Consider the following 24,157-nt stretch of genomic DNA (forward strand, 5'->3'; position numbering starts at 1 on the left):
CCCTCCCCAATTTTCAGATTCTTGCTGATCCATTGGTTTCACAGTTATATGAGGGATTAACATCTCATACCCCCAAGAACTTCTGATTATTTCACCTTTTCCTTAGATCATACTGCCTCTTCATTTTTAGATCAACAATTGTTAGGTTACTTGTTACCTACTGGGAGCAGCTCCTAAATCATATGACTGTCTTCCAAATGTTCAGTGTTTTTTGCTTGCTTTTGACTGTATCCTTCTTCTGTATGCCTCCCTCTGAGGTTCTCTGCAGAATTCCTGTGGGTTTTCTGGAGATTATTCTAGTCCTCTTTTCCTCCACTTTAGCCTTCATCTTGTTTTCATCATTAAGTATGTGTTTTTTATTGTTTTATTGTAGGATCTTATAGCTCACAGGGCCATATTGGCTTGAGTCCATTTACCCTTGATTTCTCTTATCCAAGTACCAGTGTTGATGTTCTCAACAGGTGTTATAGACATTGTATCTGATGTTGACATTTGGGTATAGTGCTCACGAAACCCTGGCATTGCTGCAGTGTCCTTGTTTGGCATTGAAGTGCATCCCCTCCTCGGGCTCCATGGTTGGTGGGTTACGTGGGCATCGAAATATTCTTTATTTATTATGGATCCCCTAAATAAAAACTTAAATAAAAAAATAGTGAAAAAACAGTCCATAGGTAAAGGACCACATCTTGAAGATTCTGAGCACAAATCTTCAACATCTGTAACACCTGTACCTCATTTTCTTATATTACTGCAGGGCAGATGTCTCCCTTTTTCATTCAGAAGGGACCAGAGGGACTTGCTGGCTCTCCAAAGTCAGTAAAGAAACTTCACTCTGGTGACATATTGGTGGAAACAACCACATCTCAACACAGTGAACTCCTCTTGCATTCAAAGGCAATTGGGGATGTACCTATTGAGGTTACACCTCATGCTACTTTGAATTCATTACGAGAAGTTATTGTTGAGAGGGATTTGAAGAACATACCCATGTCATAGATTCTTGCTGATTTCTCCATCCAAGAAGTTTCTGCAGTGAGGCGTATCTCGCAAAGATGGAATTATGATACTGACCAATGTCCTCATTCTGACATTTACCTTATCACATCCACCTGCCACCATCAAGGCAGGTTATCTTAATTGCAGGGTACAGCCATACATTCCAAACTCTCTCAGATGTTTCCAGTATCAGCGGTTTGGTCACTCGAAGATGACTCAAAGACAGTAAAGAAAAGACATGGTCATAAACAGAAGGGTTTTCCACCCAATTCGCCTACACGTAAATAAAAATGGAACTGTTGAGGTTTGCATTCTAATCTGATTGCTTTCTACCATCCTGTATGTCTTTCCTCACAGAAAACATTTCTTATACCTGCTGACACAGTCACCTTTTGGTGGCTTCTTTGTACAGAAATGATAGGCTGTGTGGTGGACGAGTGCATGGAGGGGTGGCACTGTTGGTTGATCAGTATGTCACTCGACACACCCTTGAAAGCCGTAGCCATCCATGCTTCCTTGTTTGTTCACTATACCTGTTGCCTGGAGAGACCTATGATCAATCAGACATAGATACTTTCATTGAACAGTTGCTGTCTCCCTTTTTAATCCTGGGGGACTTTAATGGACATCATCCCCTCTGGGGAAGTGCTAATATTAATGGGAAGAGTCGCTTCATAGAGTGTATGCTCTCTGATCACAACCTTTCTCTTTTCAATAATGGTTCTTATACCTATTTTCAGGCACCTAGTCTGTCCTTCACTGCTATTGGTCTCAATTTGCTCCCCTTTGCAATTCTTCCATTTTTCATGGAGGGTTGACAATAATCCACGAAACAGTGATCATTTTCCTATAATTTTCAGAGAGACTGGCTGTGGTCAATGCCACCCAACCACTGTGCCTTAGCAGAAGCTGGATCAAGCAAATTGGCCCTCTCTCACTGATTTCACAGAACTTGATACTGCCATTGTCATCAATAGACAACTGCATGTCAGCAGTAACTGACTGTATTATACAGGTAGCTGCTCAATATATTCCTAAAACCTCGACACATTTTCCACAATATCCTCATCCACATTGGAATCCTGCCTGCCACATGGCACAGAAGGCTCAAAAATGGACCTGGGATACTTTTTGTAGTTATCCCACACTCTCGCACCGCATCTCTTTCCAGCAGGCCCGTGCACATGCTCGGTGGGTAAGACGTCAAAGCCACAAGGACCCTTGGATTATGTTCACAACCAGCATATCTTCTACCACCAGTTCCAAAGTCATATGGGACAAGATTCAAAAGTACAGTGGGCAATATATTTCTGTCCCCTTCTTGATCTTGTTCTCTGATGACCAGGAAGAAGCTGATACCCAGAGCATCACTGATACTCTAGGTGAAAGCTTTTGCCAGGTATCTAGCACTTCTGCTTCTTCCTCCACCTTCTTCACCATCAAGACTCAGGTAGAGCGATCACCTCTTTCCTTTCGAGCTGATTGTCTCTATAACTATAATTGTCCCTTTATACTGGTGGAGCTCAAACTGACCCTTTGTTGGTCTGGCAGTGCATTGGTCAGATCTGATGATGTACATTATGAAATGCTGTGCCATCTATCTCCTGTCTGTCTTGCTATTGTTCTAATTGTTTTTAACCGGATCTGGCATGAGAATGTTTTTCCTAATGCCTGGTGCCAGGCTATTATCTTACTTTTCTCTAAACCTGGGAAAGATCCCAAGATTCCTTCAAAACTACCGTCCAATTGCTTTGACGAGCTGTCTCTATAAGACCTTAGAGAGGATGGTTAATGCTCGTCTTGTTGGGTTCCTCAAATCAAACAACCTCCTCTCGCCCACCCAGTTTGGGTTTCGACGACAGCACTCCATCATGGACCACCTAATTGGACTGGAAACGTCAATCAGAGAAGCCTTTCTCAAATGACAACATCTTGTATCAATATTCTTTGACATTGAGAAGGCTTATGACACAACATGGAGGTATGGCATTTGCATATGGTCATTTACCCATTTTTATTAAAAAATTTTTAACGGACAGAAGATTCCAAGTTTGTGTGAGTTTGACACTTTCCTGTTCTTTTCCACAGGAACTTGGGGTCCCTCAGGGCTGTGTTCTGAGTGTCACACTTTTCAGTATAAAAATTAATAACATCACTGAACACCTCCCTCTCACTGTTGCAGATGGACTCTATGTCAACGACTTTCACATCTCATGTCAGTCTTCGAACATGAGGTATATTGAGTAGCATCTACAGACTGCTCTCAGTTGTTTAGTGAAGTGGACCACAGCAAGCATCTTTAGCTTCTCTCTCTAAAACCATTAGCATGCACTTTTGTCATCGACAGGGTATTCACCCTGATCCTGAACTCTATATCGATGAAGATGTGCTGCCTGTGGTTCCTGAGACAAAGTTCTTGGGGCTTATCTTTGACTGTAAGCTGATCTTTATACCACACATCAAGCAGCTATGGGTCAAATGTACAAGAACACTGAACATTCTCCACACCCTCTCTTCCACCTTAATTTTCTTTTATGAATTTTAATAATTTTACTTTAATTTTAACTTTTTACTGGATATTTCACATAGATAGCCTAGTTGTTTTGTACCATAAAACACCAAACCAACCAACTTCCCATCCATCTTACCCATTTTCTCCAGTGTTGACATCTGCCAAACTTCAGTGTAGAGGGAGTGACATGCTTAATGTGAGCATATCATTATCTTGTTAAGATGACTTACAATGATTTGCTTGAGAGACATTTTAGAATCATGTTTTTCCTCTTTCCACCTCAATTTGAGCTCTATTTGTTTATAGGAGGCAGCACTGAACAAGAATAGGTAATCTTGTGATGAGAGGTAAGCAAGTATTGGAGTATGTTTTGAATGTGGGAAAAGTATAACATTTGTTTAGTTTTATACTTTTCCAATATCCTGCATATTTCTGCCATTATTGTGTATAAAAATTAAGACTTGTACCAGCATTCAGACAGTTAACGTGGAAGAATTACTTAAGTTTAAACTGTGGTCTCTGTGTGAACATGAATAAAATCACCTCCATTCATTTGAGGTGTAAATTTTTTAGTTATAATAGCTTCATTAATACTGTAATACTGAGTTTGTTTGTTGTTAAGAATGGTTGCAATCTTTTCATATCCCTGATCATAATGTCATAGAAATTAGTTATACCTTAAGCCTAGAAACAAGGCATAGAATTCCCATATTTAGTACTGGACTATCTAACAATATATATATAAATAGTTTAAATTAGAGTCTTAAAACAACTTTGCTTATTTGTGTTGTGAAGTTCAAAGTTTTCAGTTTTTTATAACAATATACCAAAGAATGCAGATGTCAAGCTCACTGGTACATGTACCTATAACCATGAAGAACTACTAGTCATTTAATATATTATTATTGTTTACCAACATTTAAAGAGTGGTGTGTAAAATCCCCCACCCTCAAAATAAATTATAATTATATCATTATTATTACTGCCTTCCTTAGTTTGATAGAATTTTTTATCCTCTCATATTATGAAACGAAAGAATGATTTTCCAAAATGGAGACATTAAACAGATTTAATTTCCAGCATATGAATAAGGTTGAAACATTTCTAAGTCATTAACAAAGGTGGATGGCTGATGAATTTAATGATTGAATACATTCAACTAATCGTGTGTTCACATATGAGATGGCTAAAAACAAAATGCAAAAAATCAGGTTTTGATACCAGGGTAGGCAGCATACGTAGAGTTCTTTTCTGCATAAAAATACATGTAATAGACATATTTTGATTACTTTAATCACTGAAATAATAATGAAAATAATTATCAAATCCCTAATTTTGATTAGTTGATTATTTTAATGAGTTGTAATGCAAATTAAGTTAAACAACTTGTATTAATCAAAATTAATACTGAAAAATTGATTTAAATTCAGTTGCTGTATAGTGAGAATAACTGAAAAAAATCTGAAACACTAGTTTATTATTTTTACGATGCTAAGTTAATTATAAATTCAGTTAACTTTTTATTTTACATGACACTAACTGATGTAATTGCTGCTCACAGGTAATAAAGTTAATTGCCTAGTTATAATCATTAATATTCTCATAATAATGATTGAGATACATAATTGACTTTAAAGGTAATTAACAACAGGAATTCAAAAAAATCTACTTTTTGATATACATTCTCCTAATCAAGCATTTATTAATCAGAATTTCAGTTTCTTCCTCTTTGTTAATAAGAGAAATTACTTCTTTTTGTCAACATGGGGATTCATGTTTTTCCTCCATTCCCATCAATTTGAATACTGCAGTTTATTGTGAAGCTTTGTGCTAAAACACTGCCAAAAAAGTTACAAAATTAAAACTCTAACTGCCCTATAAAAATCTTTAAATATGAATATGAAAATAGTTTTATCTAAATATGGTTTTTAGAAAGCAGATATTCATTCAGGCAGGTTAGTTTTATCTCTTACATTTTGAATAATGTATTTGAACACTGTATGAAACGCCAAAATGAATATAATTTAAATTCTCATGTTTCAAATTTGTTTTTGTGCTAAAAATGAGCTGTCACTGCTTTCATGATTTCTATACTCAGCATAACATTAACAAATAAAGTAGCAGAGTATAAATAGTTTTATTTTTTAAAATGTGCATCTGCTTGATTGAAAAACAACCTAGTGAAACACTATGTATCAGCTATTAAATAGATGTAAGCTTATTTAAACAGATGTAATCTTAGTTATTAAATTTTTAAATATCTACATCTGTTGTTTGTTAATGTTGATTAGACTTATGAATCTAATGTGTTGAAGGCTCAGAAGATGAGGAACAGCTTCCCAGAAAAAAGGTATATGATATGAGTGATGAAGATGAGCAACAGGAAGATGAAAGAGATAAGCATTCAGAAGATGGAGAATCTCCAAAAGGTATGTTTTGCAAGAAATTAGTTATTATCTTTGTCACATTATTATTCTTGGATGTTATGTAGGCCAGAATCTTTCTAGATACTGTGAAAACTACATCTCAGTAATGATCGTATACAAAATTGTGAAAAGCTTGCAAATAAATATAAGAGACTGAGTGTGTAAGGTTATTTTTATACAATCAGTAATTGAATTCATTTTGATCAGTTACATAGGAAAATGTTTTCGTTTTTTTACTGTGATATTCTAATTGTGGAGGATTAGTACTAATTAAGTACACCATTTCAAAATAAGTCAGACAAAACCTACTTGTATATGTGTCATGCAACATACAAGATAGTATCCTGTACTTCAGATTTCTGTTGCTTATTGAGAACAGCTTCCTATATATTTTCAAAATATGCATTATTTTATTATTTGTGTGTACATATTCTCTTTCTTTCTAAGTGACATGATTAAAGTGGAAAGGAAATATTTCTATGCAAGTAGAGAAACTGATGTAATTTGGGTTATTTTTCATTTTTTTGTCATTAATCATGTTTATTTTTGCTAATTGGACTTCTGTAAAAAAATTATACAAGATTTTAAAGATGGAAATAAAATTTCCACAAAAGAAGCATGTGTTATGAGTGATGAAGATGAGCAAAGTGAAGCAGAAAGAGATAAGCTGTCAGAAGATGAGAAGTCTCCAAAAGGTATGTTCACATGAAGTTACAATGATTTATGTTTGTCCAGTTGATGTTTTAGTTTCCATACCATTTTGTAACTTCAGAATGATATGTAACCTTATATACTACAAACAGTAAAAGATGTTACTTTAACTGCATTCAATAATCGAAAGTAAGGTGTTTTATTTGCTTATATTTTATCTTATGTAATTGTTTCTAAGTATTTGTATTTTACCAAGGAGCCAATACTTGTATATAAGGTAAAGGTGGTACGTCAATATAAAAACTTTTTTCATATAAGATGCAGTTGTTCTGTGTTATGTATATTAGCACAATGCTCACAAATTAATAGATTATGAGAGGATTTTTTAAACTAAAATGTATACTTCAAAATTGAGACCCAAACATGCATTAGCAACTTGTTTTTGAGTCTGTTTCTTTTGTTGTTTTTTATGCATTCTGTGGTTCACTTTTTTTCATATTGATTGACTTATTCTTTTATGTTCTGTAGTTTGCTTATCTTTTGTCAATGAATTATTCTTGTATATATCATTTTGCTCATTATATTTTTTATATATTTGTATGTTTTATTTATTGACCCTTTCACAACATGCTAGGTATAAAATACATGAGTTCACATACACATTTGTACACATTAAGTAATTATACTACAACTTTTTAACACAGTTTGTGTATCTTCACAGAATTTGGTAGACTATTAGGAATGGTTCCACGTCTTTTGTTCACAGAAATTCTGATTTTTCAATGGAGTGTTTTTACTAAAGATTTTTTTGTCAAAATATCAACTCTGTTTTGTTACATATGTGAAGTGATTTTCATGTCATGATTAAAAAATGTTTTTGTCCCAAAAATCTCAAATATTATTTATGTAATATTTTACTCTGATTGTAGGGGATCTGTCAATATATGCAACTTTGTAACCACCATAAAAATTAGGAAATATAAATTATGGTTTTTTTCATTCTTGGATGACTAAAGTTTAGTCTAAATAGCTTAAATCTCATACCATTGTACATATATATATTATTTTTATCATATTGACCTTCCAGCCATACCTGGCTAACAATACAGAAGTTACAAACACAAGGTACAAATCTGATCATATTACCATATCCAGTGATATAAAACTGACTTTTAATATTTACAAAGTTACCTGTCTTGGCTGTATTTTATAAAATACAGTCACATTTCAATTATTATACATTATATATGTATATATATATTATTACTGTTTACAAACACATTTTTAAGCTCTTTCTTCTTTTAGACATCAAAAGTAAATGAAATAAAGCAAACAATTATCTCTTCTAGTTACTTAGTTGCTGCTTCTCATGACTTGTCAAGTCTTAAGAAATTTCACATGTGGAGAATGTGAAGTGAAATAATTTTTTTTAGGTTTTATACATACATTTGAATAATTAAAATATCATAAATTACAATGCTCATAGAATTCCATTATAATTTATTAAGTTTAATAACTAAGTCTACAAAAATATGAAATTTCAAGCAGATTAAACACACAACCTGCCTGCTTGAAATATTATTCAAGAAGAAGGAGATGGTGTCCTAACACATGAAAATTACTGAGAAAACCATAAGGGAGGATATTCTGAGTTTTTGATTGGTTATTTACATGTTATATACATAATTGTATGTAAGGGACCATATCCAAAATTTTGAAACAGGTAAGTTGGATGACAACTTATATTATTTTTATCATATTGACCTACCAGTCATACCTGGCTAACAATACAGAAGTTACAGCATTGATTTTAATTAGTAAATGCAGGAATTTCTGCTTTATTATTAAATTCACTCACAAAAAGAAATATATTTGTTCTTAAGTTTTTCTCAGATTGACAGTTCATCACATATCAAAGTAGATGGATCAATGTTGATATCGATATGAAATTTTAGGAATTCCAAAAAAATTTTAAATTTTCTTGTGATATACTCTTTTTCCCTACAACTGATCATTCAGAAGATATATGGCATTACAGACAAACATTTGGCTATTGTGTATTTAAATGATAATTCATAATAATAAAAAAATGAAATAGTTTTACGCTGATGTAAAGAAGATTCTCTGTTTAACTTCACAAAAATTTTAATTAAAATAGTAAATACTGTAAAATGGTGTACTTTAACTAAAAATTAAGAAAACTATTTCTGTGTATGTACTTAATGCACACTTGTAACAGAGATATATGCATTGATAAAGTACAGAATCATCAATGTTTCTAGATCTGTGTGATGTAGGAAACTTAATTTCTGATACATTACTGAGAAAGCAACGATTGATAATTACAAGCAGTGTGCCAGTGAGATTATAAAAGATTGATAATTACAAGCAGTGTGCCAGTGAGATGCTAAAGACTGATTGCCAAAACCACAGTACATCAAAGTGGCTGCTAAATACTGGTAGTTAGTTACAAGCAGTATATCAGTGTCTCTTAAAATATAATGATAGCTGTAATAATCCACTAGTATGGCTCTTATATAATGATAAGCAGATGTAAGGCAGGGGGCTGATAAATATAGACAGCCACAAGCAACACACCAGTGTGACTGCTAATTATTGATAGTTATAGGTAGTACACCAGTGTGACTGCTAATTATTGATAGTTAAAAGTAGTATACCAATGTGACTGCTAATTATTGATAGTTAGAAGTTGTTCACCAGTGTGGCTACTAAAGAATGATAATTAGAAATAGTACAGCAGTGTGGCTGCTAAATATGGATAGTCATAAGCAGTACATCATTATGGCTAATAAAGTGCAGCTACAAGATAGTGATATAATGTCACAAGTGGTATACCAGTGTGGCTACTGAACAAAAATACTCACAAGTAGTACATCAGTGTGACAAATAATAATAATGTGGTACATCATGTTTGTTACAAAAGACTGATAGCTGTAAGTAATACACCAGTGTGGCTAATAGAAATTTATAGTTACAAGTTGTATTCCTTTGTGGTTACTAAAGATTTTTTTTACTAACAAAATACAAAATATTAATAGTTACTTGGGGTACATCAGAGTATCTAAGAAAATATGGTAGTTTCTATTTGTCAAATCATTTGTGAAAAAATACTTCTAGAATCAATTACTAGTTTGATCTGTTTTTCCCAGCAACTGCTGCTGATCTGTTTGGTGAAGATGTAGGTGATATTAGCTCTGAAGAAGAAAGAGAAACAACTAAACAAAAAGAAAATGAGAATGAAGCAGAAGAAAGAAATGAAACAATGATTGAGGTGGTGTGTTTTCACAAGATGATATATGCATAATTAACCACACTTAAGTATTGTGTTGAAATGTAGTATTGAAAAATTCATATATTCACTTTTGAAGGATTGTAAACTTGTCCCTCAGTAGGACAGCAATAAGTATACAGATTTATGACATTAAAATCCAGAGTTTGATCCCTTGTGGTGGACAGCAGATAGCCCAGTACTGTTTTACTCTAAACTTTAACTCTGTACTCTATGTACAGTTAAAAGGATCGTTTTAGTTTTTTTGTAAATGCTCAACTTTTGACCAATTTTACTTACTTCAGTATAATTGCAAGTTTAGATGTTGCTTATTTTTACTTATGGCTTATTTAATAGCTTTAATTAAGATAAAACTAAAATGGAAATTTTTTTTAAAGTTTAACTCTGTACTCTATGTACAGTTAAAAGGATCGTTTTAGTTTTTTTGTAAATGCTCAACTTTTGACCAATTTTACTTACTTCAGTATAATTGCAAGTTTAGATGTTGCTTATTTTTACTTATGGCTTATTTAATAGCTTTAATTAAGATAAAACTAAAATGGAAATTTTTTTTAAATCTAAAAGTTTGCTGGATTTTATTTCATTGTTCATAAAGTTCTAAAGTTGCTTCTTAACCTAGTGAAAATCATTCATTTCAACATAAAAAGTATAAATGTCTAAATACTGAATTTAAAAGTTATTTTCATTTTAGATTATCTTGTTTGTCTAATCTATAACTATTTTTAAAAACTATTAACCTAATTTAATTGTTAAAAACTTAACATTTTAGGACAGAGAAGAAGAAGAAGAGGAACCTGTTCCTGAAACAAGAATTGAAGTAGAAATTCCTCGTATAACCACAAACTTAGGAAAAGAAATACACTTTGTGAAGTTACCTAACTTTCTTAGTGTTGATACAAGGTGTGCAATTATATACTTTGTGATAATACTATAAATACTATTACTGGATATGTAATAATAAACTATGAGGATATTCTAAATGGTAACAATATAATGGAATGTATGATGCAATTTGCAGCAGACATATGTTTTAACTATATTGTTAAGAGAAAACATTATAAAAAGAGGCCTAAAGATAAGTGTAAATCTTGCATTTTTATATTAAACAAATAGCAAAACAACAACAGGAAATCTGAAATAGATTAACCCACTCACTCCAGGTGTCCTTCACTGTGTGTGACACAAGGACTTACATTTAAACCCCTTGAGGTGAATTCCTGTACATAGTGAGGGGGCCTGCTAGAGAATGTTCTGTACTTTCACTTTACCTTCTCTGGGATCTGAACATCCACCCACGTGTTTGCTGAGCGTGGCAACCCATGAAGGGGAAGAGAGTATCCCTAAAACTTATAACAAAAGACAACATTCCAGTAAACACCATATTTATTCAAAAACCAGGTACAAAACTAAAGTCCATGCTATGTAAAAACTACACTGACAAACACAACACCAACATAATTTATAAAAATTTATAAAATACAATGCAACAACTGCCACGACTTTTATATTGGAGAAACAAGCATAAAAATGGAAACTAGATTCAAAGAACACAAAAAAACACCTTCACAAGTTTTTGAACAATGCAAATCAAATAAACACAACATAACCATAGAAGACACCCAGATATTAAGTAGGGAAATAAATATAAACGAATGTAAAATCAAAGAAGCCAAACTTATACAGCAACTAAAACCAAAATTAAACTAGTATAAAGGAACACCTTTATATCTGTACTAATTAATAACCTAACATCCACCTGCAGCACCCCCTGCAATCCTGTACCCATTTATACTCTTGTCCCCAAGACATGTCCAACAACAGTCACTTTTAAACCCTCTTTCTTAACCTGAAAATGACCTAGTAAGGTCAAAACATTGTTCTCTCCTTGTCAGTAAGTGTTAATACCCTTACCAGCCATTCTGAGATACATTTTTATTTCAAATGGGTTTCTCATCATCAAGACCATCCTGGTTGTTGAGGAATTCAACCCTAACACACCATTTTGGCCTTTAATTCCTATAGATGGGTCAGCATTGGGGTGGCTACCCCAGGATCAATCAGCTGGTCCAGTTGGGCTAGGATCAACTGAGTACCAGGGTTGGATATTCTCAACAGGTGCTGTGAACATTGTGTTTGATACTAGTGTTTGAGTACAATACATTATAGTGCATCCCCTTGTAGGGCTTCATGGTGGGTGGGGTCAGTGGGCTCTGAAATTGTCATTCTTAATTATGGATCTCCAACTTCAGATAATAAAGAAAAGGGACCATTGGTAAACAACCACATCTTGAAGATTCTGAACAGTAATTTTCAACTCCTTCAACATCTGTATCTCATTTTCTTATAATACTTTCTTTATCAGAAAAATCTTTAGGAAAAATGCCTCCATTTTTTATTCAGAAGGGACTAGAGGAACTTGCTGGCTCTCCTAAATCAGTCAAAAAGCTATGTTCTGGAGATATATTGGTGGAAACATTCACTTCAAAACACACTGAACTCCTCTTGCATTCAAAGGCCATTGGGGATATACCCATTGAGATTACTCCTCATGCTACTTTGAATTCATCACGAGGAATTATTGTAGAGAGGGTGTTTGAAGAACATCCTTGAGTCAGAGATTCTCCTCCCAAGGAGTTTCTGCAGCGAGGCATATCTCCACTCACAAAGATGGAATTATGATGCCAAACAGTGTCCTAATTTTGACATTTACATCACCATATCCACCTGCCACCATCAAGGCAGGTTATCAAAAATTGCAAGTTTTGACCATATATTCTGAACCTTCTCGGATATTTCTAGTGTCAGTGGTTTAAAGACATCATGTCGTTGTTCATTGACGTGTGCTCGTTGCAGTAGTAAGGACCATAATGTCTACGAGTGCAAAATGGACCCTCATTGTGTTAATTGTAATGGTTCTCACTCCTCTTACTTTCTTTTTTGCTCTAGGTGAGTGGAGGAAAAAGTTTGAAAGTGGTTCACAACATTTCTTACACCAAAACTTAAAAGTTACTGTCCACCACTTCATCTTGGACATATGGTGCTGCACTTTGTTCCGCTGCTACAGTGGGAGTGCAAACAAATCTCTGATAGAGTAGTTTTCAAACCACATGAAAATTTTGCACCCAATGGTTAAGAGAGTTGATGAGTCAACATTAACATCTATCTCTATCTCCACAATTCTTTCCAATGGCTCCCTGGATCCATTTCCTTTGGCACCATCTTCTAGCATTTCCTCAGGTCCATCTTCTTCTTTGTTAACATTACATTAGGTAAAATAAATAATAATATAATAAAAATATTTCTCAAGACACATACACAAGCAGCTTGAAGTAGCTCATGGGTAATGTAATTCAATAATTTAACATAAGCTGCTTGTTCTCCAAGTGATTTACAGCTTATCAATTCAAAGAGCAATAAAGCAATAGAAATTAATTACAAATAGATATATACTTTTATGAGTTTAGAGCTACCCATTATAAATTAATATAGTTTCATGCTACATTTGAAGCAATTCTAGAAATTAAAGGAAGGTAATTTAAATTTATTTCAGTTTTTTGTGGTGGATGGGTACAGAGTTGCATAGAGTTAAGATAGAAAAATAACAAATAAACAGAGTTAGCAAAGAGGTTTGTTTTGTTTACTTGAACATATAAAAAAACTAAGTCATTGTTTCCAATACATTACATACCTCTCCTCACACAATCTTCATCAGCCTTTTAATGCATTTAATATATTCTCATCTGACTCATTAGCATTTATACCTCTTCAGTTTAAGCTGATCATTTAGTATGCACAGTGAATGAAACAACCCTTCACCAATACAAGCAGGATACACACATCTGGAGCAGCTGAATCCTTCTGTATTACATTTCGTAACTAGCATTCATTATCAGTAAAGAAATAAATAGTAATATATAGTTACCTCTGAATCATTCCTTTTTACTCATTGTGAAATACATGATGTATAATCCTCATCTTAATAAGTGTTAGTCATTTTTTTAAATTTTATTTTCATTGTGACATCACTGACATGTTTGTTTATGTTTTGTAAGACTGAGCTTTACTTCTCCTCCAATTCCCTTTTTTTTAATACTAAACACCAATTTTTCTCCACATCATCTGTATCTTGGGGTTTATCCCCACAGTACACAAGTTATAAGTACTTTCTCACTAGCAATTAGTCCTCCTACATTTGAAGTTTGTCTGATTATAGCCATTTTCTTACTTCATCATTGTATTTCTGATTGCTTTCATTATGATATTCTGTTTACTTGCCTATCTATTGTTCAAGGATCATGCTCTCCTTAGCCACATTGTATATACTCAATTAATTCTTGGGCACTGTCCTCCACCTCATAATACCAAGGATGGACATAAAACCTCAGGTCCAGTTTGGAAGAGTCTTGCTATAATGTTTACCAAGACCTTACATTATTTGTTTGGTCCTCAGTGCTGCTCATTTCACAACACCTCACATTGTATTGAACATCATCTGCATATCAGTCAGAGGTGAGAGAATACTCGCATTAGGTGATTCTAACTAGACAGTTATTTAAGTCTAAATAAATGTGTTCACATATGTGAAAGTATCCACAAAGTACCAACAGTGTAGCAACAAATATCAACTGGTTGGGAAGATATTCATACAAGACAGACTAGACAGGATGAGAAACTGTACACATGGATAAAATTTCACATGACCTTTTACATCATTTGACATCCAATTGAGAGTCACTGGGTACCAATCACTAAAAAGAAATGAGTTCTCTCTAATTGCTGGACCAGTCACCTCAAAGTCTACCCCCATGCAACACCATGTAAAAATTGATGTCTCTGGACCAGAAAGTTATTGGTTGTCCCAAAATTAGACTGTACCAGCTTCAGGGTTGCTCTGGTTCTTCAGTCAAGTTCCCGAGGTATACAAGAGCACAGAAGGGCTGTTTACTTATATTTAAAGTACTTATCACATTTTTTTAATTATATATGACTACAATACAAGAATATTTTTGTTTCAAAATAGATGTATGATCCATATCTTGAGGCTATAGTTATTAAAGCTTTATATTTTGCAGAAATGCATTTAATGAAAGAAAAACATGTAAAGAAAACTTCTTGAGAGTTGAATTGGAAATATGGCTGTAATGATAAAGCATATGAACTCTGGTTGCTCTTCTTGTAGGTCTTATGATTCTGGTATCTGTTGTTGTGGGTATTCTGTATAGTTGGGCACTCAGTATTTGTTGTTGTAGATTCATGTTATTATATACAAAATAATACCTACACCCAGCTAATTAGTTACAATTAATACTTAATTGTTTTGATTTAGTTACTTTTGTAAAATATATCTGTTTATTTACATTACTTTTAACTAATGACTGAGTGTATAGTAATTTGAAGATGCACTCTGTAGTGGGATGTGTGGTATTTTATTTAGTGTTGTACTCAACTACAAATTTGTTCTATGAAGAAATATCTTGTTCTATATATGAATGGTTAATACTTAAAGTTTTTTAGTATAATGATGTTTGAAATATTTTAATACTTCAGGTACAAATTTGTGTTACTTGCTGCTACTATAAGTTTTGTTATCCTGTAAACTGGTTACTTGTGTTTATAGGGACTTTATTTTATGACTAGGGAATAAACTAATGCCTTGTATACAGTGCATTTACTAAAACTGTTTTACTACTGAAACATTGTTTAACACAAAAAGTAAAACATTTTATATAAATGAGATTGATTCCTTATTTTCCTTCACATGAAATGTGTTTTGTACCATATGCAGCACTGTTAAATGAATTAGCATGTATTAGAAGGACATGTTTTTCAAGTAGATACATCTTTTAATTAAAGTTGTTGTATTATGTAATTGGACAAGAATGAAATATAAACCTACTAAGCAGAATTTGGAGTTGTATTCAAATTTAAAACAAAGAAGTATAAAACCATGTACTGAGTATAAATGAAATATATTTCTTTACATGACATTTTTAATAGAAACACCTTTTTTTTTCTGTATAGTTGACTTCTTTGACTAATAATTTGAGTTTCTTTTTTTTCCTTGATCAAACTTATAGTGTAATAACTGCAATTGATATCATAGTTCTTATGATCCTGGTGTCTGTTATAGATTTAATGATACCACATAAGAACTCTCTGTTGGTGATTTTATATGTCTCATGGTTCTGTTATAATTTATTGTGACTGTAATGACATTATATAAAAACTTTCATGGATCTAGAAGTGTAAGAAATCACCTATCTTAATATTTTACTATTTCACTTTTATTTCTTATTATTTCTTCAATGGTATCAACTTTTTCTCTTTTTTACTGTCTTCAAAAGTATTAACAAATTGTAGGGTCTTTTACCACCATTTGTAGAAATGATGAAATATTTTATTCCCCTAGTGAGTAAACTTGTTCTTCCCATATGAAACATATTTAAACTGTAGGCCTGATTGGCAATTTTAAGACATTTATATTCGGATTAGTTGGAAACATAATTATAAAGAAGTGAATTTTTAAAATTATGTATGGTATCAAGAAGTGTAAAAATCAAATATCATTATATTTATTTTTGTAAGTTGATTGTGTTTATATGTATTTAAGTCATGTTTGTGTATCATCTGAAACTAATTATTTTCTTTCATACAAATATGTTAGCCATAAAGCCCCCAGAATGAATAAAGTTGTGGTAGAAACTGTTAAGACTAATTGTTATATATTATATAGTGGGTAAACTTGTGCTTCATATACAAAACACATTTCAACTTTAGACCTAACTGTTGATTTTTAGGCACCTTTTAGAATTTGTACTCAGATGTAATTGTATTGCATCATTTATAAGCTGCAAAAATACAGATAATTCATTTAATCTATTTCCTTTACACTCATGAATATAAAAGTACCACTACTCGGTTAGCCATTCAGAATATTGGGTTTCCATGTGAACTAGCATGCATACACACACAGATTGACTGGCACACATTGTTCTTTCAGTTACATAGTTACAAAGTATTTAATACTGGTTAAGGTATTAATCATTTAATTTCATAATGTTGTTTTAGGCCTTATGATCCACAAACATATGAAGATGAAATTGATGATGATGAAGTTCTTGATGAAGAAGGAAGAGCACGTTTGAAATTGAAGGTGAAACATACATTTTAAGACATATTTATTCATTAGCATCCTGAGAGAAACATGTATTTTTCAGTTTTTTTGTACTAAATATATATCATATGTAAAATTTTCTTCAAGATTGTAATAATTTCTTAAGTATATTTATAACATGCTTTTATCATTGTAACATTTATATATAAATAGCTTACCTCATGAACTTCAAGTGTATACATACACTCACACACAGTTGTTTGTCATGAAATGCACCAATTATTACACATGCATTTTATTAACTAGAAAACGTTTTTAGTCTAATTATGAGTGAAGAGGTACATTTTTCTTCTGGAAGGAAACATCTATGTGTAAATATTTATTTGCATTCAGTGTAACATAATTGTACCTAAAGGTAAAAGAATTAGTGATAAAGCAACACATTTAATCAACATATCAAAACTGCATGTAAAAATGCACATTTATACTTGTATGTTTTATCTAGGTTGAAAACACTGTGCGTTGGCGAACAGTTACAGATGAAGAGGGAAATCAGAAGAAGGAAAGCAATGCAAAAATCATCAAGTGGTCTGATGGCAGGTTAGTTTAGTTTTTAATTGTTATTCTAAGTGTGTAATGTATAGTATAGCTTATCAAGATTTTAATTTTTTTTTTTTTTAAATACCTTTAGCTATCTGAGTTTTAGGCCTCATTTATTCAGACAGGGTTTATAAACAGTATCTTTTCCTTTTGTTCAACACTAATATTCAGATTAATTAAAAGAAGTAATGATATTTAACTGATTTAGTTTACAGCATTTGACATTGTGTTATGTTTCCCATTTTGAACCTATAATTGCAATAACATGATATACTAGGACAAGTAAAATGTTAATGCTTCTGTTAGTGTTAGGGAAGATCAGAATTTAATAAAAACTGCATTGCACTTTTAATGATATTTTTTTAGCCATCTACAGTGTTACTGAATACAGTTAGCGTTTTTTTACATATTTATATTGCAAAATCATTTGATATTTGTGTATTTATTTTTAATTACATCCAACTATAGATTATGGGTGTATACTAACTATAAGATGCACGTAATAACTGATGTATTAATATTATATTGTCTTAGCTTGTGTTGAACATAATCTCACTTTTCTGTGTATTATTTTTTTAAACACATATTTTGAAATATATTATTTGTTTCCATTCACAGTTTATCACTTCATCTTGGTTCTGAAATTTTTGATGTGTACAGACAGTCTCTTATGTCTGGTGATCCCAACCATCTGTTTATTAGACAAGGAACTGGTCTTCAAGGACAAGCTGTGTTTCGCACTAAGCTTACATTTAGGTGAGGCTCAAGTGGAATTATTTTGTTAAGTAGTAAATATAGTTATAACTATTTTAACTGTATTGCATAATTCAGCCTACATGTGTTACTTTGAAACAAGCAAATACAATTATTTATCAATTTTGTTTTTATATAGTTTTCAAAAAATCATCCACTTTTTTTTTTACATTAGTCATATTTGAGATAATTTTGTACTATTTCATAGTTATTCTATCATTTGAAGCAATTATGTTTGTTGAATAATATCTCTTAACACTTCTATCAAAACTATATGTATACATTTATAGGTATTGCTGCCTTGATTATAGTGAAGTTAAATGTACAAATCTTAATCTTGTATTAATTAATGTATATAATAAAGAAGTATAACTTTTCTTATATACTAAATTTATAATTGTGTTTTGTAGACCACACTCAACAGACAGTTTTACTCACCGAAAGATGACTCTATCACTCGCTGACAGGAGTCAGAAAACACAAAAAATCAGAGTTTTACCAACTGTTGGTAAAGATCCTGAAGCTCATAGATCTGAAATGATCAAGGTAACTGTGCAATAGGTTTTTATAAGAAATACACTGTCAAATTGAATCAAAAGTCAGTGGTTACAGTTTATTCAACTTTACTTTTGCATTTCTACTTGAACATAATTCCACTGGTGTATTGTTAGGAAACATAAAAGGTAAATACTGTTATATACTAAAAAAAAAAAAAGTTAATTTCCATCAATTATGAAACAATTTTCTTTGAATACAGTCCAAATTTTTTTATAAATTACACTTTAAGTTCCAGAAATTTATACTGGTTGTTTTTAGCAAACCTTGTCAGATAGTTATAGCTTTTCCTTAGTTACATATTAATCCCACATTTCAACTGCTGTTTTTATAATATAGGTTTTCTTGTAATTTGTATTAACATACAATGTACTACTAAAAACCTAACAAAGGAAGATTTTCTGTTTAAATAATTTTATATATAGAACTATTCAGCTATTTGTCTTCGTAATTATTACTGTAATAAAACTTGATAAAGGGATTTGGCACCTGCTGTACTCGATGATCAAGTTTAAGTGAATAAGCAACTGGTTTAAGTTTGGAAGCCATTTCAATTTTGCCAATTTAGTGCCATGAATGAGGGCTCAACTACGTGAGGAAATCATTAGCAAAATTATTAAAGCCAATGCCACACTAAAATGACTTTTAATGTCACACAGCATAGGTATTTTTGCACCAAACAAATGGCTTGTGTACTACAGCTGAAAACAATAAAAGGGAAGGCAACCCAAGCTCCCATTTATAGATTTACTTTTTAAGCTATCTGTTGTTATGTATCTTTGCTAATGTATAGGAGGTAGTGTTAGCATTAAAACTTCACATGATTATAATGAAAAAACATTTTACCTTTATTAATAAATTTTTATATTGTAGTTATGGCTTAGAGTTTCATGTTTTATAACTGTAATATATTAAGTATAGTTAACAGATATATGTATTTTTATGTTTAGAAAGAAGAAGATCGTTTGAAGGCGTCCATTAGAAGAGAAAGCAAACAGAGGAGGATGAAGGAACGAGCACACTCTCGGGGCCTTAGTGCTTCTTATCTCGAACCTGATAGTTATGATGGGGATGACGATGGAGCAATATCTTTAGCTGCCATTAAGAAGAAGTATAAGAAAGGAGGGGCAGCTTTACAAGGTAGGTACCTTAAGATCATGAGATAATCTCATTAAATGTTTACAGAATCACTGTTGTCATAAATATTTGGTATAGTTCTCTAAATGGACAATACATTTACTGTTTATAAAAACGTTTAATAATTTTGTGAATTAGTGTTTTACAATGCTCTGTATATATTTGCTACCAGAACTGTGTAAGATACTTAATAGGATTATGGCTGAACATATCTAGTAGAGAGGGCACCCAATTGATGATTCTATACAATATTTTTGACAGGTTTAATTTTAGTTGTTTTGTTTGTTGTTGTTTTTTAGTGTACTGATGTTTCACATAATTTTAGCATTGGTTATAGAAGAAAGACTTCATTAACTTGCAAGTACTAACCTTTTATTACTATTGTCAGAAGTTATGAATAATTGCTATACACTTGTATTCATTGAAACTATTGTAGTTGGAACGTGAGTAATAACTTTTATTTGTAAATATTTTTACACAACATAGGTAAAGTTAATTTGTGAATTTTAATGAAAACCCTGATCCATTAATTACTCAGTAATAACATGTTTATATAGGTTTCCCTCTTTCTGCTCCCTCCTCTGTCTTATGCTATGGATCTTTTAACTAATGTTGGAATTGTTAACCATTTTTAACCTTAGCAAGTGTTATAATGAGCCTCTTAAAGTTTAAAAAAGTGTTTTCAAAGTACAGGAAAAATTGTTCCTCCTTTAGAACCTAAGAGTAATACTTTAGTCCAAGCCATATATTGTTTCTTTCTTAAAATTTTTATGAGGTAGTGCAACTAGCTATAATGTATATAAATAGCTCATTACTCCATTTATATACATTTTTGTTTTTCACTAGGCTGAGTTTCATTTTAAGAAGGAAGAACTTTTTTTTATCATTGTATTGAATTTCAGACTTAACCTTCAATATGTGATACATGAAATCATTCTCATTGTAATTATAAAATATTCAGAACAGTTTTAGCTGAATTTTACAACTCTGTATGCATGCTTCAGGAATTGACCTACACATGTAGCAGATGTGAAACAGTCATAGCACTGAACTGCCAACTGTCATAGACATTTTGAAGTGTAATAGCAAACACAATAATGTTCTCGAAGATAAAGTCTGCACTTCTGTATTAACCTTCTTGTTGAGATCTTTTGGCGTGATGTGTTTTTAAACACTGTGGTTATAAACTACATTAAACGTTAAAAACATAGTTATGAATAATCTTGTAATTTCTGGCTTAGTTACTAAGATATAAAATAAAACATAAAAAGCAATGCTTTTAAATCTGATGACTGTTTGTTTTTAATGCATTGCATATCTTCTGCTTATTGTGACAGAGATATAATCCTAAAGTTAGTTCTATTTTTTCATTTTTCAGATGGGTAACTGTAATCTCACATTGTAGCTTATTATGACCACATTATTGTTTGTATATCTGCATTGATGATTAGATCTTCAGAGTTATATTTAAATGTGTATTCTCTTATATATTTATTTTAGGTCGGCAGTCCATATACTCATCAGATGATGAATCTGAAGAAGAGGAAGAGAAGGAGCGGCGATTGGAAGAAGCTAAAAATGCCAATGAAGATGATGACGACAGTGATATGGTAAGTCCTATTATATATATACATTTAATAATCAATGAAAATAATAACCCTGTATTTATATAACAGATGATTTTAAGCAACTCTCATGATATTTTTCTAATAAACAGGTTTGTATATCTACTTTGCATTTTTATATAATAATAAATTTATCAAAATCTGTTTTTATTATAACAGACATTGGAGGTGGAGTATCACTCTGACTTTGTTTATACTGATTGTGAGAAGAATGTTATTTTGACAATACTATTTTACCAATTTTTAGCTAACTTTATACTCGCCTGGTTAATTAATCATACAATGTAGTTTCAAAACTATGAAAACTCTAATTTTATATTTTTTGAGGGGGAACACTGTTAGAAGCAGAGTGGCACTTCTTGTAGTTGTGCAGATTATTGCAATGTTTTAAACAATCATAAATCATAATATGCCATAGATGTACATAGAATATTTATTAATGAATTCAAATTAATTTATTAAAAAATTATGTTTGAGTTAAAAAAATTCTACATTTTGAAACAAACATACATTTCTGCTTCATTAAACTTTTAAATACACGACAATTTTTTTTATTGTTGTTAGGATGTCTTTTATGTTTTGATAAGTTTTTTCTGTCTGATTATTACTGGTATTTTATAATCAATTATATATATATTTACAATAAATGCTCTATCTTACAGGATTATTTTGAGAAAAAGAAAGCTTCTTCAGAAGGAAGGAAGAAAATGGCAACTATAGAAGAGAGTGATGATGACTTGTAAAACTGGTTGTTCTTTAGTGTTAACGCATTGTTATTAATTAATTTTTAATCATTTGAGAATTATATTTCTGTACCTAGCTCATCATTGTCACCTGTTTTAAAATTGACCACATCATAATAATTTGTAAAATAATAATGTTTTAAAGCCATTTTTCTGTTAGTGACCTTTAGAAACAGAATTGAGTATTGACTTGTGCCCACACTGGTCTCATATTTAATTTTCTCTTAAGTTGACTTTGTACAGCAAGTACAGTGTACAGCATTTCAGAAATGTTCTCATCAAACTTGTATTTATAAAAAGTACTTTCATAAAAACAGATTACTGTGTTGTTGTTTATTCAATAAATGAATATTGCTGTTTATAACTTTTAAGAATTTTTTGAATAGATCTTCAGCAATCAAAAAACTGGTAAATAATTACCTTATATGTTATAATCATTATTAACCAACAAATGAAATGTTGAAAGAACCAGTTTAGGGCATTACCAAAATCTGAATATTGAACACTCCTTGAATCCAGTACTAAAACTGTTACATGAAAGAAAATGTTTAGTAAATATTAGATCTATCTTATTTTTAGAATGTGGAAAGCAAACACAACCTATCCTTCATAAGCACTTTTTATTTTGGAAGTGTTTTAACATTAATGTGTTTTTTGCATTTCATAATGCTCTTGTAGTTAAAACAGCATTACATTTATTAGTTTTTAATTTCATCTGGCTTGATATCTGTGTTGTTTAACAAAAATATTACTTACCATAGCTGTTTTCATACCACACAGAAAATAGTTGTACATAATGTTTTAGTGTCATATAGCAAAAGAAACCAACTTTTCTAGCTTTATACGTTCTTTTAGAATACAGTTGCAGTCTCCCATGTTACAGAGGTTTCAAATTATGATGTATTATATTTAGAGCTTATGTGAATCACTTGGGTATGGGAAAAACTCTGATTGCATTATTAAAGATTAAGCCTTTTTTTCTTACTAAAGGATTTTTCCACTACTAAAAATTCATGTTTCAAGTTATTGTGAATAATAAGTTCCAAACTTAAAAATATTCTTAATTTTTATAATAATTTAAATGTCTTTACTGAGGAAGTTAACATTATGATGATCTTGTCATCATGTCAAGGATAATTTTACACCTCTTCGTGCCTTTGTAATCTTTACAACAAGTCACAGGATCACTTAAGATTTTTTGGTTTATAACATACTTCAACAGTACAGTTTCCCATGTTATGTTACTTCAATTTCTTTTTAGCTGTGGCATAGTAGCTCAAAGGATGACTCCATGTTTGTCAAGTACAAACTTTCAGCTTGTAGCTCCATTTCTTGACTGGCCTGACATGGTTAGGGTGCTTGACTTCTAGTCTGAGAATCATGAGTTCAAATCCCCATCACATCAAACATGCTTGCTCTTTCAGCCATGGGAGCATTGTAATATGATAGTCAATCCCACTATTTGTTGGTAAAAGAGTAGCCCAAGAGTTGGCAGTGGGTGGCAATGACTAGCTGTCTTCCCTCTGGTTTTACACTGCTAAATTAGGTATGGCTAGCACAGGCAGGCCTTGTAGCTTTGCATGAAATTCAAAAATAAGCAAACAAATTATTTCTTGACTGATTTAAGATATAATTACAGCTGCAGCTGTTGAGTATTCCCTCTTGTTTAATTTGCTAAAAAAAATATTTATAAAATATAAAATTCATAAAAATAGAAAACTTTCTTCTTTCTTTT

General features: G+C 31.7%; 1 protein-coding gene across 4 annotated transcripts in view; it reads left to right on the top strand.

Moving 5' to 3' along the window:
- LOC143232796 (uncharacterized) overlaps window positions 1-22,738 on the top strand; it is a 39,892-nt gene extending 17,154 nt beyond the window's left edge. Inside the window, exons 5-15 of one of the 4 annotated variants that reach the window (XM_076468658.1) lie at window positions 5,824-5,937; window positions 6,516-6,629; window positions 9,756-9,877; window positions 10,665-10,795; window positions 16,964-17,048; window positions 17,515-17,609; window positions 18,228-18,365; window positions 18,773-18,908; window positions 19,868-20,057; window positions 21,555-21,664; window positions 22,342-22,738. In XM_076468658.1, the coding sequence (XP_076324773.1) occupies window positions 5,824-5,937; window positions 6,516-6,629; window positions 9,756-9,877; window positions 10,665-10,795; window positions 16,964-17,048; window positions 17,515-17,609; window positions 18,228-18,365; window positions 18,773-18,908; window positions 19,868-20,057; window positions 21,555-21,664; window positions 22,342-22,422 (1,316 nt within the window). In that variant the 3' untranslated portion in view covers window positions 22,423-22,738. The remainder of the gene's footprint in view (window positions 1-5,823; window positions 5,938-6,515; window positions 6,630-9,755; window positions 9,878-10,664; window positions 10,796-16,963; window positions 17,049-17,514; window positions 17,610-18,227; window positions 18,366-18,772; window positions 18,909-19,867; window positions 20,058-21,554; window positions 21,665-22,341) is intronic. The other 3 variants (XM_076468659.1, XM_076468660.1, XM_076468661.1) reach the window with 3 other exon arrangements.
- Window positions 22,739-24,157: the final 1,419 nt, after the last annotated feature.

The sequence above is a fragment of the Tachypleus tridentatus genome, chromosome 11 (genome assembly GCF_004210375.1).
Source record: "Tachypleus tridentatus isolate NWPU-2018 chromosome 11, ASM421037v1, whole genome shotgun sequence".
Lineage (NCBI taxonomy): Eukaryota > Metazoa > Arthropoda > Merostomata > Xiphosura > Limulidae > Tachypleus > Tachypleus tridentatus.